Raw genomic sequence first — 16,770 nt, 5'->3', positions numbered from 1 at the left:
TTAGGGGCCTGGAGGAGAAAGGGGAAGTTGGATAGAGGTGGACAGAAAGATGAAAAAGACACAATCTAATGTTTACCTTCAAAGAAGTTTGCTGTCTTGTGGGCAACATTGACCAGCCAATTCCTGTGCTCTCCAGATCCCTGCTGCAGAGTCCCACCAAGCTTCACAACTATGGCTCAGCATGTAACTGTCCTCAACTGTTCTGTGTGTTAGTCACTTAGTTGCCTCTGACTCTTTGCAACCCCATAACTGTAGCCTGCCAGGCTTCTCTCTCCATGGGATTTTCCAGGCAAGAATACTGGAGTGGGTTGCCATTTACTTCTCCAGGGAATCTTCCCGATCGAGGGATTGAAACTGGGTCCTCCACATTGCAGGCAGACTTTTTACCATTTGAGCCTTCAACTGTTCTATGACTATTAATGCTCGTCTCCAATCTTGAAATGGGCTGAGAGTTCCCAAGAGCTAAGCCAGCCCTGTGTCCTAGTTTTATCCATAGCTTTTAGCATCTGTGTTAATACTCATAGAAGATGCCCAGGAAAGGCTTACTGATTGACAGAATTTCTTTTTTCTTTTCTTTTTTTTTCATTATGAGCTGCCTGCACTATGTTTTTTTTTTTAATATAAATTTATTTAATTTAATTGGAGGTTAATTACTTTACAAAATTGTATTGGTTTTGCCATACATCAACATGAATCTGCCACAGGTATACACGTGTTCCCCATCCGGAACCTCCCTCCTTCCTCCTTCCCCGTACCATCCTCTGGGTCATAACCATATGCTACAGAATATATCCACAGCTTCTGGAGCAGTGGTCAAGAATCCATCTGCTAATGCAGGAGCCGTAAGAGATGTGGGTTTGAACCCTGGGTCAGGAAGATCCCTGGGTCAGGAAGATCCCCTGGAATAGGAAAAGGGAACTCGCTCCAGCATTCTTGCCTGGAAAATTCCATAGACAGAGAAGTCTGGTGGGCTACAGTCCATGGGGTAATGAAGAGTTGGACACGACTGAGCAACTGAGCACACACATACACCCATAGCTCTTTTGGTATTAGTGGAACCTCGGAGGGACGCAGAAAGGTTTCAAAGAGCAAGGCAGCTTTTTTGGTGTGTGTGCATGCTTTTTAATCAGATGCTCTTTTGATAAAAATGAATTTCATGATATATACTGTACTTTCAAATTCTTGGTAAAACTGTTAACATACTCCCCTAAATTGCAAGCAATTTGTTTTTGAATCCGTTCTTGCAAGGCACAATAAGTTAGCAATTTCCTTTAAAATTGGATTTTTCTCCTCTGTAAACAGCCTTGTGATAATGGTGATGGTGATTATCATTACCTGCATTTTTCTAGTCTACTTCCCTCAAACACCTCTGGGTTTCTTTCAAAAATTAACATAATTTACAGTACACCTAGTAATCTAGCTTGTAAGACTGAAGAAACTCTAGAAATAATGCTTTGACATAGTGGGCGTTAAACATGACTAGTTTCTTTGAAATCATTGCACACCTGCTAATTAGAAGAAAGTTCTGCTAAAAATTAATATAACATACTAAGTGGATAGCTCTTGGTAAAGCTGCTGTGTACAGAAAAAGCTCAGGCCAAACTGCTGTCATTTCAATTGCCCTGATCTTAGCTGGTCCTGTTCTCCCTGCATCACTTTATTGAATCAAGTCTTTCTTATTTGAAACTCAAAGTTTGCTTGTGTGTGTTAGTTGCTCAGTTGTGTCTGACTTGTTGTGACCCCATGGATTGTAGGGGTCCAGACTCCTCCATCCATGGAATTCTCCAGGCAAGAATACTGGAGTGCATGGCCATTCCCTTCTCCAGGGGATCTTCCCAACCCAGGGATCGAACCTAGGTCTTCTGCATTGCAGGTGGATTCTTTACTGTCTGAGCCAGCAGGAAAAGTTCTCTTAAGGTCATTTAATGTCAAAATACTTTGGAAGTCTACTAGGAATATAAAGGGCTTCCCTAATAACTCAGTTGGTAAAGAATCCATCTGCAATGCAGGAGACCCCAGTTCGATTCCTGGGTCAGGAAGGTCTGCTGGAGAAGGGATAGGCTACCCACTCCAGTATTCTTGGGCTTCCCTTGTAGCTCAGCTGGTAAAGAATCTGTCTGCAATGCAGGAGACCTGGGTTAAGTCATAAAATCAGGATTCAAATGTAATTATTGGGAATATTAATTACTAAACAATCCTTCCTCCTATGCTTTCTGTATGGTTTTCAAAAGTCTGAAAGCAAAGTGGTACAGTTTTAAACAAATTTCTTAACATAATGATCTATTATATTTAGTTTCCAAAAAACTTTCATATTCATTATTTCATGTGACCTTTTCAATCATTCAAGAAAGGCTAGGTAGAATGTCTCTCATGTTACAGATAAGGAACTGAAGACTCAGAGAGGTTAAGTGATTTTCCTGAGATCACACAGCTTAACCAAGAGGTATGGCCAGGGCTCTTGGTGCTGTATGATACTCTCTGAGAATCTAATATTTTAAAGCTTATTTTCCTAGGTAATTTTAGTGGGATGCATAAGACTTGTAAATTATGTTTATGTTCAGTGAAACGAAGAATAATAATTAATCAACTTCTCTTTTTAGAACTAGATCTGGCTTCCTACTCTCTGGTGCTTGGTAGTTGTGGTCTTTGCAGGCTACAGCTCATTGCAACTGCCGTCATCATTTATACGAACATCAGTGTCACCAGCATAGCAGCAGAAGCATCTCAAGAATGTACTAAGGACTCAATATTGTGTTAGATGTGGGCATTATGCTAGGTGTAGCAGATACAGATGGAGAAGGCAATGGCACCCTACTCCAGTACTCTTGCCTGGAAAATCCCATGGATGGAGGAGCCTGGTAGGCTGCAGTCCATGGGGTCGCGAAGAGTTGGACACGACTGAGCGACTTCACTTTGACTTTTCACTTTCATGCATTGGAAAAGGAAATGGCAACCCACTCCAGTATTCTTGCCTAGAGAATCCCAGGGATGGGGGAGCCTGGTGGGCTGCCGTCTATGGGGTCGCACAGAGTCGGACAAGACTGAAGCGACTTAGAAGCAGTAGCAGCAGCAGCAGATACAGAAAGTTTTAGAATTGTTAAGTATTCAGGAAAACATTAATGAGATAAAAATTATAAACAATAACCTAGACAATAAGAGTCAAGAGTAGGAGAGACAATAACTGCTGCAAGGATATGATCACAGAAGGTTTGGGCTTTGGGAAACAGACAACCAATTGGTTGGTAATGACGGTAATACTAAGACTTAAAGAAAGTGTAGGCTAAATTCCTGACTTTAAAAATCTGGCCCTATTGGGTCCCATTCTTAAATGGCAAAGTTGGCCTCTCTGTTTCTCTTATTTCTTTTAGGAAAAAAAAAAAAGAAACTTCTGGGAGATATAAATGTATATTGTGAACATTGTGTAAACTTTACATTCATAGCATATTACCAATTTTGGAATTCAATGAATGGATGTTATTAAAAGAAAATGTAATAACCAGCATTGCTTACCATGTGAGATATTGCCAAAGAAGACTGCTGCCACGTATCCATCACCATCTTCTCATCAGTCTCAAAGTTTAACTCTACACTTTCCAGCGTGTAATCAATCTTGCCCTTCAGAATGCTTTTTGTTTTTGGTTTGGATAAAGCTGACTCTGGAGAAATGGATCTTCGAGAAACCAGGGGAATTCTTGGGAAAATCAACAAAAAAGAAATATAAAGACTTTAACAGAATTCTATTTTTGTGGCCATGCTATTCGGAAAATTTTGTTCTCTTGTTCTAAGAAGACCCCTTTAGATGGAGCAAAGACTATGAAAGGCTGTATTAAAATTTTTATGATCCAGAGACTCTTATTAACAAGAGGAAACTAGAGACAAGTAATGTTAAAACATAATCTTTAGGACTAATTCTTGCTAATTACGAGGAAGGCAATTTTATGAAGAAATTCAATTTTGGAATTTATCTGGGATATAAACTTATGACAAGGAATAAATCAGTCATGAAAAAGAGAACCAAATAGATTTAAGCATCACTTCTTTAATATGACTAGCACTTGGCTTCTGGAAATGAACAGTTAAAAGTGGGATATATTATAATAGATGTGAGGTCTGCAAGTGGTGTCTCACTGAGGTTTGAGAGTACCAGCATCCCTCCCCCCACCTTGAGAATGGATGATGAACTGTTTTGCAAAGTGCTGTGAGAACACAGAGTTAAGCTTTCCCCCTGCTCTCAACCATATTGGAGCTGCCCCTGGGAATGTCCAATTCCTGAAGGATCCCAGGATCTCAGAGGCCAACTGCAGGCAGTGATCCACAGATCAGAATGCTTACTGTGACTGGGATCCTGCTCAGTGATAGAACATAGGAAGGGCTTTCAGCTTGGGCAGAAAGGAGCTCCCAGGATGCCTTGGCTAAAACTTGAGAAGAGCAAGCATTTAGCTTGGCAGACTCAAGTCGCTGGGGAATGGAGCAGTGATGCAGAAAGCTGGCTGTGAATTTTTGCAAATCACTGGCTTGGTCATGTTTTGAAGCATCAGATGAGGTTTTCTGAAGCTGGTTCTTTGATTATCACAATGTTTGGAATTTTGACAGTACACAGTACCTATGGAGGCCATGTGTTTATGACTCAGTACCCACCTACCCACAAGGCCAGTTGACACTTTAATAATCAAGTAATGCTCAGTCTCAGTCACTGAGACATATTAGATTCATGTGCCTAATCAGTTAAGGTAAAGGTTGTGTGATTATCTCTAGACATTTAAGATGGGGCAAGAGGCAATTCTGAACACCTTGCTTTGGAGGACTGCAGTAGCAGCATATCATTTAAAAAAGGAATCTGGGTTTAGAATTCATCTACTGAGAAAAATTCTGGTCTAGCCAGTTCTCTCACATTTCAGTAGATATTAACTGGGGCATGTTACTTGACTTTCTGAGGCTCCATTCCTCTTGGAAGAATACAAATATAATAATAATAATATTATTATTTTTATACATTCTTTGTTATTAGTTAATACCATTATTATTACTATTAGGTTGTTGGAGGAATAAAATAGACAAACTATGTGAAAATGCTTGATGCTGTGCTCATTTCCCTACACATGTTAAAGAGATTGGTTGACTGGTTTGTTGGCCAGTTGACACATCCATTGGCTGAGAGTTCCAGGAGATACTTACAGCAGTGACTTGAGGTTGAGATTGGTGCAGAGTACTTTTGTAGAAAATAAGAACTGGCTGTTCTTTTGCCCATCTCATTCTACTAACCAACATTAACAGCTTCCCCATTATGCGTGACTTGCTATTTTGTGCTAAGAACAGAATGCACTGCTACTGGGGACACTGAAACTTGGCCTCTTTTGATGACTTGATGGTTCATATCACTTTGGAAATTTTCTTATTGTTTTTAATTGCAATGTTCTCTTTCAGCACTGGCTGAGTTAAAACATTGATCTTGTATTTGAGTCAAAAAGAGGGTACAGAGTTTCCTTTTTGTGTTTTCTTGCTTACGCGTGGTCCTGACAGGGACATGATGGGACTGGATGGAAGAGGCCTACAGAGAAATGGGCCTCAGATCACTGTGGAATCCTGTTGTGCTCAGGCCACTTCAAATTCTTGATGGCATAAGGGAGCATAAAACAAGAGATACTCACAATTAAAACAGTGCGTGTGAGGAAGAATAGGTCATTGTCATATTATGCAATAAATTGAGAGTCACTGGGACTAGGTCTCAAGTTTTCTGACTCTCAGACATGGTGCTATATGTTCTGAGGATTTCATTTTCTGCAGTCTTCATAACCACCCTACTTCTACAGATAATGAAACCAAGGCTTAAGAGAGTTGGGTGTGACTTTTCCAAATAAGTTGTTTTAATTTACTTACATATAACTAGTAATTGGCTAAAAATGTAATCTTTATTCTACCCTTACCACCAAGTTTATTTTCATGCTGGTGGGAATCTGATGTTAGATCACTAAGAAGTTTCAGTCTCACAAAGACATAACCACATAAGTTTGAGTCTTTACTGTTTTTCAGTTTCCTATACTGTAAAAGAAGATACATAATGCCTTGCAGTTTCATTTACATGATGTCACACACAGACACACCCATACACACAGAACAGCATGGGACCTTTTGTAAAAGTGGTAGAGGGTCATGATCCCTTACCAGAAAGCCTTCTGGTCAAAAGTGTTTCAGAATTCAGAATTTGTGTATACTATATATTCCCTACCATCCCCAGCAGTCTGGTGGAAGCACTCCATTTCAAAACACACTATATCTCTGCAGCAAAAATGAGTAATCAGTGAGTAGATAAGTAGAATAAATAATGCATATCAATAGTCTTTGTCAAAGTTAGAAAAGAAATTCAGTTTTCAGACCTTTTTTTTTTTTTTTTGATTTTGGATTAGCAGATACAGGAGTGTGGTTTTATAATGGTATTCAATTGAAAATCACAAAGCTTTATGCTCAGACTAATTACAGTGCAACATGATAGTCTACCTTACCTAAGCTGGCTTTCCAAAATATCTTTACTATCCAGTTGGACCAGTGGGACTCGAGTGAATCTCTTAGTGTCATCCATTGGAATTTTACATTCCATGGCCCTGTAATAATCTTGCAGGAATCTCTTCGTATCTTGGAAACGGTTCAGTTCTGCCTTTAATAGCAAATATGAATGTTAATACCCAAGACAGAAGATAATCTGTACATATTTTCCATATAAGCTCTGTAAACACTATTTAAAAACAGTAGGTTGAAATCATCTTTCTAGAAACTAAGAGAAGTGGTTTTAAGTGTTTATCTAAGATTTCATAAAAATTAAAGAAAGTTGGTAAGTTTGCATTCTCTGTACTTATTGAATATGAGTCCACTTAACAAGATGACATTTCCATGCCTCTTAATAATGTTACAAAAGATATTATGATGTCTGAAATAACACATATTAGTCATTATTTTGACATTAGGAATTCTTTGTGCCCTATATTCAACCAAGCAATACATTAACAAACATTTGAGTGTGTTTCATCATACATAACACATTAGTTGACTTGGTAAATACTAAAAGTACACACAAAATACATAATATAAATACATATACTGCTATAAAAGAACTGAAACACAAAATAAGACTAGATATTGGTCCTGTAGGACTATGAAATGTAGCTGTGGAGAACTAACAAATGGTAAGGTGAAGTGATAATGAATAGTCTTTTTTCTCACAGTTTCCATTCCTGCTCAACATGAACAGAAGGGAGGTCACTCCTCCAAGGTCAAAACGAAATGCCTCTGCTAACTTTGCCAGTAGGCATCTTGAGGGACAGGAAATGGAGAAGCACAGAGGAGCATCAGTTATTCCTGAGTGACTCCCTCCCAGCAGGTTGTTTCCGTTTGTGGTAATTGTGACATGTATGTGCAGTGAGATCCCACACACTGTCAATTCCATAAGACCATGAGTTTTCCAACCTACTCTCCTATCAGATGTCAGATCAGTTGGCATGTCATAGGTGCTTCTCTCTGGTGGTGTAACCATGACCTTCATTCTTTGCTTTTATTAGTAGGGCTACTTAAACCAGTTCAGTTCGGTTGCTCAGTCAGATCCGACTATTTGTGACCCTGTAGATTGCCAGGCTTCCCTGACCATCACCAACTCCCAGAGCTTGCTCAAACTCATATCCATCAAGTCAGTGAGGCCATCCAACCATCTCATTCTATGTCATCCCCTTCTCCTCCTGCCTTCACTCTTTCCCAGCATCAGGGTCTTTTCCAATAAGTCAGTTCTTTGTATCAGGTGGCCAAAGTTTTGGAGCTTCAGCTTCAGCATTAGTCTTTCCAATGAATATTCAGGACTGATTTCCATTAGGATTGACTGGTTTGCTCTCCTTGCAGTCCAAGGGACTCTCAAGATGGAAGCTGTTATGCAGATGTATTCCACAACAGTTAGTTAATTATAGAAAGCATCTTTTCTAAAAAGAACAAAACTCACCTGGTGTTCAAAGCCCTTTGCTGAACCTAACTTAGGATATTTATAGGGGCTTCCCTGGTGGCTCAGATGTTCGAGTCTGCCTGCTATGTGGGAGATTCTGGATCGATCCCAGGGTGGGGAAGATCCCGTGGAGAAGGGAATGGCTACCCACTCCAGTATTTTTGCCTGGAGAGTCCCATGGAGAGAGGAGCATGGCAGAATATTTATAAAGGGGTCCCTGTATTCAGCAAGCAAGTAATGTTGTCATTTATGTAATAAAACATCAAGGAACAGTCTTGTACAGCCATACTGAGTTTGGAAAAAATAAGTGTCTGCTTTGCATTGTAGTCTACAACAAAAGACAAGGAAAGTTTCAATAGATTTGTTTTTGATACAGGAATGGAGAGGCTAAACTGATCCTAAAAAGCTGCTCTCTGCAGTATTAAACTTTTCTAGCTAAATAACTGAAATAGGAAGAAATTCCTTTGGTAATTCTATACTGTAAATAAAATTACCATTTATATATTATCTTAAGATATGATAAGATGTGAAGAAAAGCTATGACTAACTCAGATTGCATATTAAAAAGCAGAGACATTACTTTGCTGACAAAGGTTTGTCTAGTCAAAGCTATGGTTTTTCCAGAGGTCATGTATGGATGTGAGAGTTGGACTATAAAGAAAGCTGAGCACTGAAGAATTGCTGCTTTTTATGTGTGGTGTTGGAGAAGACTCTTGTGAGTCCCTTGGACTGCAAGGAGATCAAACCAGTCCATCCTAAAGGAAATCAGTCCTGAATATTCATTGGAAGGACTGATGCTGAAGCTGAAACTCCAATACTTTGGCCGCTGACTCATGGAAAAGACTTTGATGTTGGGAAAGATTGAAGGCAGGAGGAGAAGGGGATGACAGAGGATGAGATGGTTGGATGGCATCACTGACTTGATGGACATGAGTTTGAGCAAGCTCTGGGATTGCTGATGGACAGGGAAACCTGGTGTGCTTCAGTCCATAAGGTCACAAAAAGTTGGACATGACTGAGTGACTGAACTGAACTGAACTGATACTCAAGAGAATCTTCAGATATCACATTTACAGTGTGTGGCATGCAAATGTATTAATAAACCCAATTTGTACAAATTGGATATTGACAAATAAATTTGGGGAACTGAAGTATTGTGAGGCTATAAAAATTGTTAAACTATAAGCATTATGGTTTAATAATGCTTACCAAATTAGCATTATTTGTTAAATATATTTAGAAATCAGGAAATTATTTCCTCCTTAACTTAGAGAACTGAACTCTTTAATTATGATTAAGATTAGTAGGTCCTATTTTGTATAATTGGTATTTCAGACAGTGCTGGTATCCATGCCTCAGACTAACTCTGTTATATTATTTTATATAAAATATTAATTTATTTTTTGGGGACATAATTTGACTAATTATACAGCTAACTATGAATAAGACACCATTGTATATCCACAATACCCATATAAGCAGAATTAAGATTCTTTTCACACTTGTGATAGCTAGTAAATCATGCTTTCTCATTGTTTCTGTCTTCATAGAATCTCAGTTTTGAAAGTGATCTTAGAAATAATCTTGCATAGCATTTTCTAAAATTTGTTTTGTACAAACCTTGTCTTCAATTAAGTTCAGTTGCTCAGTCATGTCCAACTCTTTGCAACCCTGTATACTTCAGCATGCCAGGCTTCCCTGTCCATCACCAATTCCCGGAGCTTGCTCAAACTCATGTCCATTGACTTGGTGATGCCATTTAATGATCTCACCCTCTGTCACCCTCTTCTCTTCCTGCCTTCAATCTTTCCCAGCATCAGGGTCTTTTCCAATGAGTTAATTCTTCGAAATAAGTGGCCGAAGTATTGGAGTTTCCGTTTCAGCATCAGTCCTTCAAGTAAATATTCGGGACTGATTTCCTTTAGGATGGACTGGTTGGATGTCCTTGCAGTCCAAGGGACTCTCGAGTCTTCTCCAACACTACAGTTCAAAAGCATCAATTCTTCAGTGCTCAGCTTTCTTTATAGTCCAACTCTCACATCCATACATGACTACTGGAAAAACCATAGCTTTGACTAGACAGACCTTTGTCCACAAAGTAATGTCTCTGCTTTTTAATAGGCTGTCTAGTTTGGTCATAGCTTTTCTTCAAAGCAGCAAGAGTCTTTTAATTTCATGGTCATAGTTACCATGTGCAGTGATTTTGGAGCCCCACCAAAAATAAAGTTTCTCACTGTTTCCATTGATTCCCCATCTATTTGCCATGTCAATCTTGTCTTATAGACTGTTAATGAGCACCACGTTGGGAATAAAACAAAGAAAAGCTTTGCAACATCAGTTTCAGAAATCCTGGGTTAGCACACTCAAAGAGTTTCTATATTGCATGGCATCTTGATAATAATAATACATCAATATTTTTGTTAATGTCCCAGCAAGAAGGAAGAGTAGAGTACATAGCCCCTCCCAAAGTCTTTTGAATCATCAAGTCTTTGTTTTGTAAAACATCTTGTAGGAGTAGTGTTTTACAGAATCCACCTTAGGCAACACTTACCTAGCCATAAACCCTTGACAACTTTCACAAAGATTTTACTCCCTTTCACAAATATGCACAAGATTCTGCTTATGGGCTCTTGAACCAGCAGCTTAAGGGCCTGCAAAGTCTGTTATCTGATGGACAGTTCCAATCATTAGGCTCTTTTTTTACTTATTGAACTGAAATCTACTGCTCTCCTGTAGTTTACAACTTTGTTTTTATACTTTTTTATAGGATTCTGTCAATCCATGCAGAATAAGGCCTTTTTTGTTCTATTGGCTAGCCTTTAACTATGGAAACACTGATGACAAATCAGTGGTCAGAGGTACTGGCCCAGGAGTTAGACTCCCTGAGTCCAAACCCTAGTTCTCTCTCGATTGGTGTGTGGCATTGGTCAAATTACTTCATCTTTGTTTTCCTTGGTTTCCTCATCTGTGAAATGAGCATTAAGATAGAATATACAGCCTAGGGTTCCTATGAAGGTTTAATGTATTAATGCACATGAAGGTTTAATGCACATGAAGAATCCTTAGAACTGTGTCTGGCACATACAGATTAAGAATTTAATACATATTAGCCTTTATTTGGAGAAGGCAATGGCAACCCACTCCAGTATTCTTGCCTGAAAAATCCCATGGACGGAGGAGCCTGGTAGGCTGCAGTCCATGGAGTCGCTAGGAGTCGGACACAACTGAGCGACTTCACTTTCACTTTTCACTTTCACGCATTGGAGAAGGAAATGGCAACCCACTCCAGTGTTCTTGCCTGGAGAATTCCAGGGATGGGTGAGCCTGGTGGGCTGCCATCTCTGGGGTCGCACAGAGTCAGACACGACTGAAACGACTTAGCAGCAGCCTTTATTTGCTGTCCTTTCCTTTACCCTCTTCCCCCCCACCCCAGTTGGTTTTAGATGTAGATTCTGTATCTCAGGGAGAGTCTGAAAGGCAGGTATTGTGGGGTGTAAGAGTTATGCCATTTTCACAAGAGGTGTATATTCCTTGGATTTCTTGGGATTTACAAAAATTCTCTAATCCCTTTCCCTTCACTATTGGATTTCTGTTATTTCTACCCTAAGCTTTTGACACGTTTACCAACATTCAATATCCGCTTACCCAAAGTGGTGCCCCAGGGGTGTCACCCCAGTGGGTTTAGGCTGCTGGGTGTCTCGCCTTCATACTCGGCACAACCCATGTCTTGTGGCTCTCTCCTGCATCCCAGAGCCAGCAATCAGGGAGGCAGCTCCTGTCTCTTAGGCTTCTGCTTCCAGTGGTGCACGATTGTCTCTTGGAGTGCTGGAAGTCCTTGCCTTCAAAGTCACTTGTTGAACAAATATTTACTGAACACCTCCTGTGCACAGCTCTGGCCAGCCTCAGCTAACTATCTTCATCTCTGGCAATAACTTCTCCTATAAACTAACCAGTTCAAGACCTGTAAGGTAACCTTTTACACTGTATCCTCACTGCTATTTCTTAGGAAAGAATACTCCTGTAGACACAAGATACCCTTCATATTCCCGTCAGTGTGAAGAGGTTATAGACAGGTTTCTCCCTAACTCCAGGCTCCTTATCTTCCTTGTCTGAGAGTATTTACTTTAGGAAATTTGTCTTTGTAAGCCCATTCTCTGTCACTTTGAGATATAAATATCTTCAGATCTTTCCTCAGGTTCTAGGAGCCAGAACTGTCTCTGTCAAGGACCTGGGAACCACCTCTTTGAGATGGCAGCATATGAAATGAAAGAAGCAGCCCTAGGTCCCTGTCCTCTGGGAGGAGAGAAGCCTGACTTAGGAAGACATCCTGCTCCAAGCTGTAAAACTACTTGCATCAAGAAGAGAGGAGAAAGTTTACTTTTCCTTTAGGTGAGGCCAGTTGAGAAACACAGGTTGCTCATGACACCCCACCCTGCTCCAGCTCTTAGAAACACTCCAGCCCTTCTTCTTGGGAGAGCTGGATCTCCAGACTTGGTCTGTGCTCTCTCCCCTATTGTTGACGAATTTCTTGGGATGAAATCAACGTCTGCTTCATTAGCTGGTCCAGCACAATTCATTATTTCAATGGGCTGCAAAAGCAAGTTAATTAGCTTGTTCTTATGAATGGTCTGTGTTGCCAATCTGAACACAAATGTTTTTCAGGAATCAAGGGCCCGCTGAGACTGATCCTGCCCATGTTCTGTGGCAAGGCTTCGGGTATCTGCTGCGGGGGGCTGGCGAGGTAGTGACCCAGGACAGACATCATCTCTGCTGTCCCCTCCACAGCTCCAGGCCATCTGGAAACAACTGGTGAGATGTCGCTTGAGATGTTCCCAGGTCTGGTGTTTGCTTGAAATGGTTTATTTCAGCTGAATTCTTTGACAAGTTGGGGCTCAGGACTGGGTCGGGTGCTCTGAGTGAAATGAGCTCCAAATGGCCCTTTACATTCCCAGAGGGGTGGTTAACAGGAGGGCTGTGGCCACAGAGGGCGGAGTCTGTGTCATTCTGACCAGCCACTCTTACCTGCATCAGTGAGAAGAAATGGTTCATGGCAATTCCCATCGAGTCCTGCAACCAGCTCTCATTAATGATGTCCAGACGCTCCTGCTCTGCTTCTTCCTTGCGGGCATCGCAAATGTCCCACAGGCGGTCCCGTAAATCCTGAACACAGAGAAGCAACGCTGTGAGGCTTCAGAATCGCAGCTTGGCTGACCTCCGTGTAATGAAACTAAAATCCTTTGCCTGTCTTAAAAATGTGCCTGAAGAAGATTTAGGTCTAATGCATTCATGTATTTTATCCTTTTGCTCAACAAATCTTTATTTTGCTTCTACTCTGTCAGGTCCTCACTTTCTAAGACCCCCGTCAGCATACCCTGCACCCATGTTCAAACCCGCTGCAGTTCACTTTCTTCATGGGGGGGCGGGGGGGCTATGGTTTCTGTATTCTAATCCTTCCTCACAAGACTTTTTTGGTTGAAACAAGACCTCTCAGGGAATTTTTGAGGAGATGGTGTATTGTTGATGGAAGAAATCTGCAGCTCTGTGCAATCCAAGGGCATACATAGGCTTGTTAATGAATCATGGGTGGAACATGTCATTCATCAAGAAATGGTGTTTGAACTTAATGGGGGGCTGTCTGAAGATAAGCTTTGTACTGCAGAGTTAGTAGTAAAATAAAATCTTTTAAAGATCCCATCTCTGCCATTTACTACATCCTGAGCAACAGTGATGATAATACCTTTCTGTGTGTGTCACTGCATCAGAATAGAAGTCAGTGAACTTATATTGACTCATTGAATGCCTCCCAACAAACTTAGGTACTCTTATTATCTTCCTTTTGCAGGTGAAGATCTGAGTCAGCCACAGAGAGGTTTTTTCCTAAAGACACCCTATGAGCAAGTGGTGGAGTCAGGATATGAACCTGTGGGCTTGAGCAAGACGTACCACTAGATTAGGGCTCAGTTACTTGACCTGTGAAATGGGGATATTGTTTACCCTTTGGATGTGCTATAGTCAGCCTAAGCCTATAAAGCACTTTGATCCCTGGGTTGTGGAGATCCCTGGAGGAGGGTATGGTGACTCATTCCAGTATTCTTGCCTAGACAAATCCATGGGCAGAGGAGTCTGGAGGGCTACAACCCATGGAGTCGCAAAGAGTTGGATACAACTGAAGTGACTTAGCTTGCATAAAGCACTTAGCACAGTATTCAGCACATAATAATTTCTCAATTACAAACACTATCATAGAAATTCATAGCAATAAAAATATCTGTTTAATAAAAATCCCATTAAGAAAAAATATAGAGTCCAATAAAACTTGACAGTTTTCATAACATTAATAATTTATTGAATATTAACTGTGCCTTGGGCATTGTGTTTAGTGCCTGATGTTGATTACCTCATTCATCCCCACAATAACCAAGAGAGAAGCTCCTGATGAGAAATTGGATGCCCAGAGTGGTTAAATCACTTGCCGATGGTTTCAACGTGGTGAAGCCAGGAATTCAAGAGCAAGTTTTATTCCAGTATCTACAGAGAGTTTTATTTCTGTGATTTTGTGTTTATGGAACACAGCATTTTGGTTCGTTATCTTGTGGGGGCTTCATGTGAAATGAAAAGATCACTGTCATTTTTATAGCTGTGTGCTAATGGCAGAAGAATACACTATTATTTGGAGTTGATCTGGGTGTCTCTGGGGTCTTTCCACAAATGCTATATTGGACATTCAGTGAGGACTGGCTTGTACTCCCCACACATTTATACATTTTTAAAAAGACAGCAGAGGAAGCAGGGGACTTGTTTCTAGCTCTCATTCTGTTTCTGACTCACTTGGAGGCCTTAGCAAGTACTGATATCTCCGTAGTTTGGTTTTCTAATGGTAAGGTAAGGATAACACAATAGCAGAGCCTCATCATTAACTTCTTAGGATTGAAATGAAATAAGCCAAGAACAAGGACTGTTACCCCAAAAAAGAGGTTAACTACTGGCAAATAGGATTATGGATTTGTCATTTTAAAATTTTGTTTAAGTATCTAATTTGTGTACAATAAACAAATGGTACTTCAGGAATTAGGGGAAAAATGCTCATAAGATACTTTAAGTCCCAAAACCTTCTCATTCTACTAGCAATCATCCGATTGATCTGGGGCAAAAGTTGATAGGAGGGCCGGCTTTGTGAATAGGTGGGAAACAGAAAAGGCAGATATGTTTTAGGATTAAGAACAGGTAAAATGCTTCAGTACTGGGGCATTTGTTAGTTCAATACCTGCTTGATAGAACCGACCAGCACCCTGCTCATCCAAGTTACCGTCATGCCTTCACTTAACTTCAATGGCTCCCCAGTTGGTTTCCCAATGCCTCTTAAACACACCAAGCACCCTCCTCCTCTAGTGCCTTTGCTTTTCTCTCTGCCTAATACACTCTTCCTCCCCAGATCTGCCTGGCTCATTCACTCTCTCATTTCTTGAGTTTGCTCAAATATCACCTTCTCAGAGTGGGCCTTTACACAACCACTGGATACTAAATAGTACATCAGTGTTTTTTCCTCCATGCTCTTTGTCCTTCACCTGGGTCTTACCAGTGATATACTCACTGTACATTTATGTGTTTATTGCTTATTCTTTGCATTCTGACCCCCAGAATATAAACATCCTGATGTCACAGGCTTTTTTCCCACTGTTCAATCCCTAGCCCCTGGAACAGTGCTGAGACCCTGGTAGATGTTCAATAAATATTAACAGAGCAGATGAATGGGTCATGGGGTAGAGCTTGGCAATTTGTTGTTGTTGTACAAATAAACATTGAGCCTATAATCAGATTTGACCACTAGTAGCCTATAGTTAGGGCTTTCCTGGTGGCCCAGATGGTAAAGAATCTTCCTGCAATGCAGGAGACTCAGTTTGGAGAAGGGAATGGCAACCAACTCCAGTATTCTTGCCTGGGAAAGCCCATGGACAGAGGAGCCTGGGGGGCTTCAGCTGTGGCAAGGGAAAGAATTCCCCTAACAGGAAAAGGTAAGGGACAGGAAATGGTAAGAAATCAAAATCAGGCTTCTTACACATCAGAGGATCTTTTCTAAAGCATCAGGATAATATATATAAATATATACATAAATGTATACTCCATTTATGAATTTATGAAAATCTGCCTGTTGACCAAGTACCGGGCACTGTGCTTGCTGGAGATACAAAAATGTATAAGATTTGGTAGCTTCCCTCAAGGGATCTATTCAATAGAGGCAACACTTCAGGCTTTCTGGAATGTTCCTTCATTCCCCTTCTCATTGACATCAACCAACGATTTAACTGCATCCAAGATAGGCACATACTTAAAACCAGACTTGGACATGCTTACATGACCTGACAAAGTGGTTAACAGTATACAAAATAAATAGAGGCTGGAATGGTCTTAGATCCCTGGCCTTAGCTCCTCCTTCCAGAAGCATGGACATTGGATTCTCACTCTGAATTCAAAGTGCTGAAGAGCCATTGCTCTTGAAAGTTGGCAGGTTGGTGTTCAAACCATTTCCCTCCTCATCCTCACACCTCATGAAAGTAATGAGGGGGTAAATGAGGCTTTTGCAGTGGGAGGTTTGAGAGTATGGAGACCTGGGCCCCGTGGGTCAGATTCCCTTACATTCACTCTTTGGTGCAGCTCAGCCTTTGTTTCCTCATCATCCCACAGGTCGTCAGGAAGGGAGTTGAAATCCGCCTGCCACTGAGACACAAAGTCTTGCTTGTGGTCTGGACGCCTCAGAAACTGCTGGAAGCCTGTTCTGTAAGGCATTAGGGGAA

At 40.8% G+C, this 16,770-nt stretch overlaps 1 protein-coding gene across 8 annotated transcripts in view; it reads right to left on the bottom strand.

Annotated features, from left to right (window-relative positions):
• The window catches only part of SPEF2 (sperm flagellar 2), a 196,945-nt gene that overhangs the window by 64,021 nt on the left and 116,154 nt on the right, over nucleotides 1–16,770 (bottom strand). For all 8 annotated transcript variants that reach the window (XR_005724763.1, XR_005724762.1, XR_005724765.1 and 5 more), the window contains 4 exons: nucleotides 16,613–16,751; nucleotides 13,001–13,138; nucleotides 6,501–6,652; nucleotides 3,511–3,691 (listed from right to left, as the gene is read on the bottom strand). Coding sequence is in view for 3 of the 8 variants with exons in the window: in XM_040262317.1 (XP_040118251.1) it covers nucleotides 3,511–3,691; nucleotides 6,501–6,652; nucleotides 13,001–13,138; nucleotides 16,613–16,751 (610 nt within the window). In the remaining 5 variants the exon portion in view is untranslated. The remainder of the gene's footprint in view (nucleotides 1–3,510; nucleotides 3,692–6,500; nucleotides 6,653–13,000; nucleotides 13,139–16,612; nucleotides 16,752–16,770) is intronic.

This window comes from Oryx dammah, unplaced genomic scaffold (genome assembly GCF_014754425.2).
Source record: "Oryx dammah isolate SB20612 unplaced genomic scaffold, SCBI_Odam_1.1 HiC_scaffold_20, whole genome shotgun sequence".
Taxonomy (NCBI): domain Eukaryota; kingdom Metazoa; phylum Chordata; class Mammalia; order Artiodactyla; family Bovidae; genus Oryx; species Oryx dammah.
This window is presented reverse-complemented; position numbering and strand designations above follow the sequence as displayed.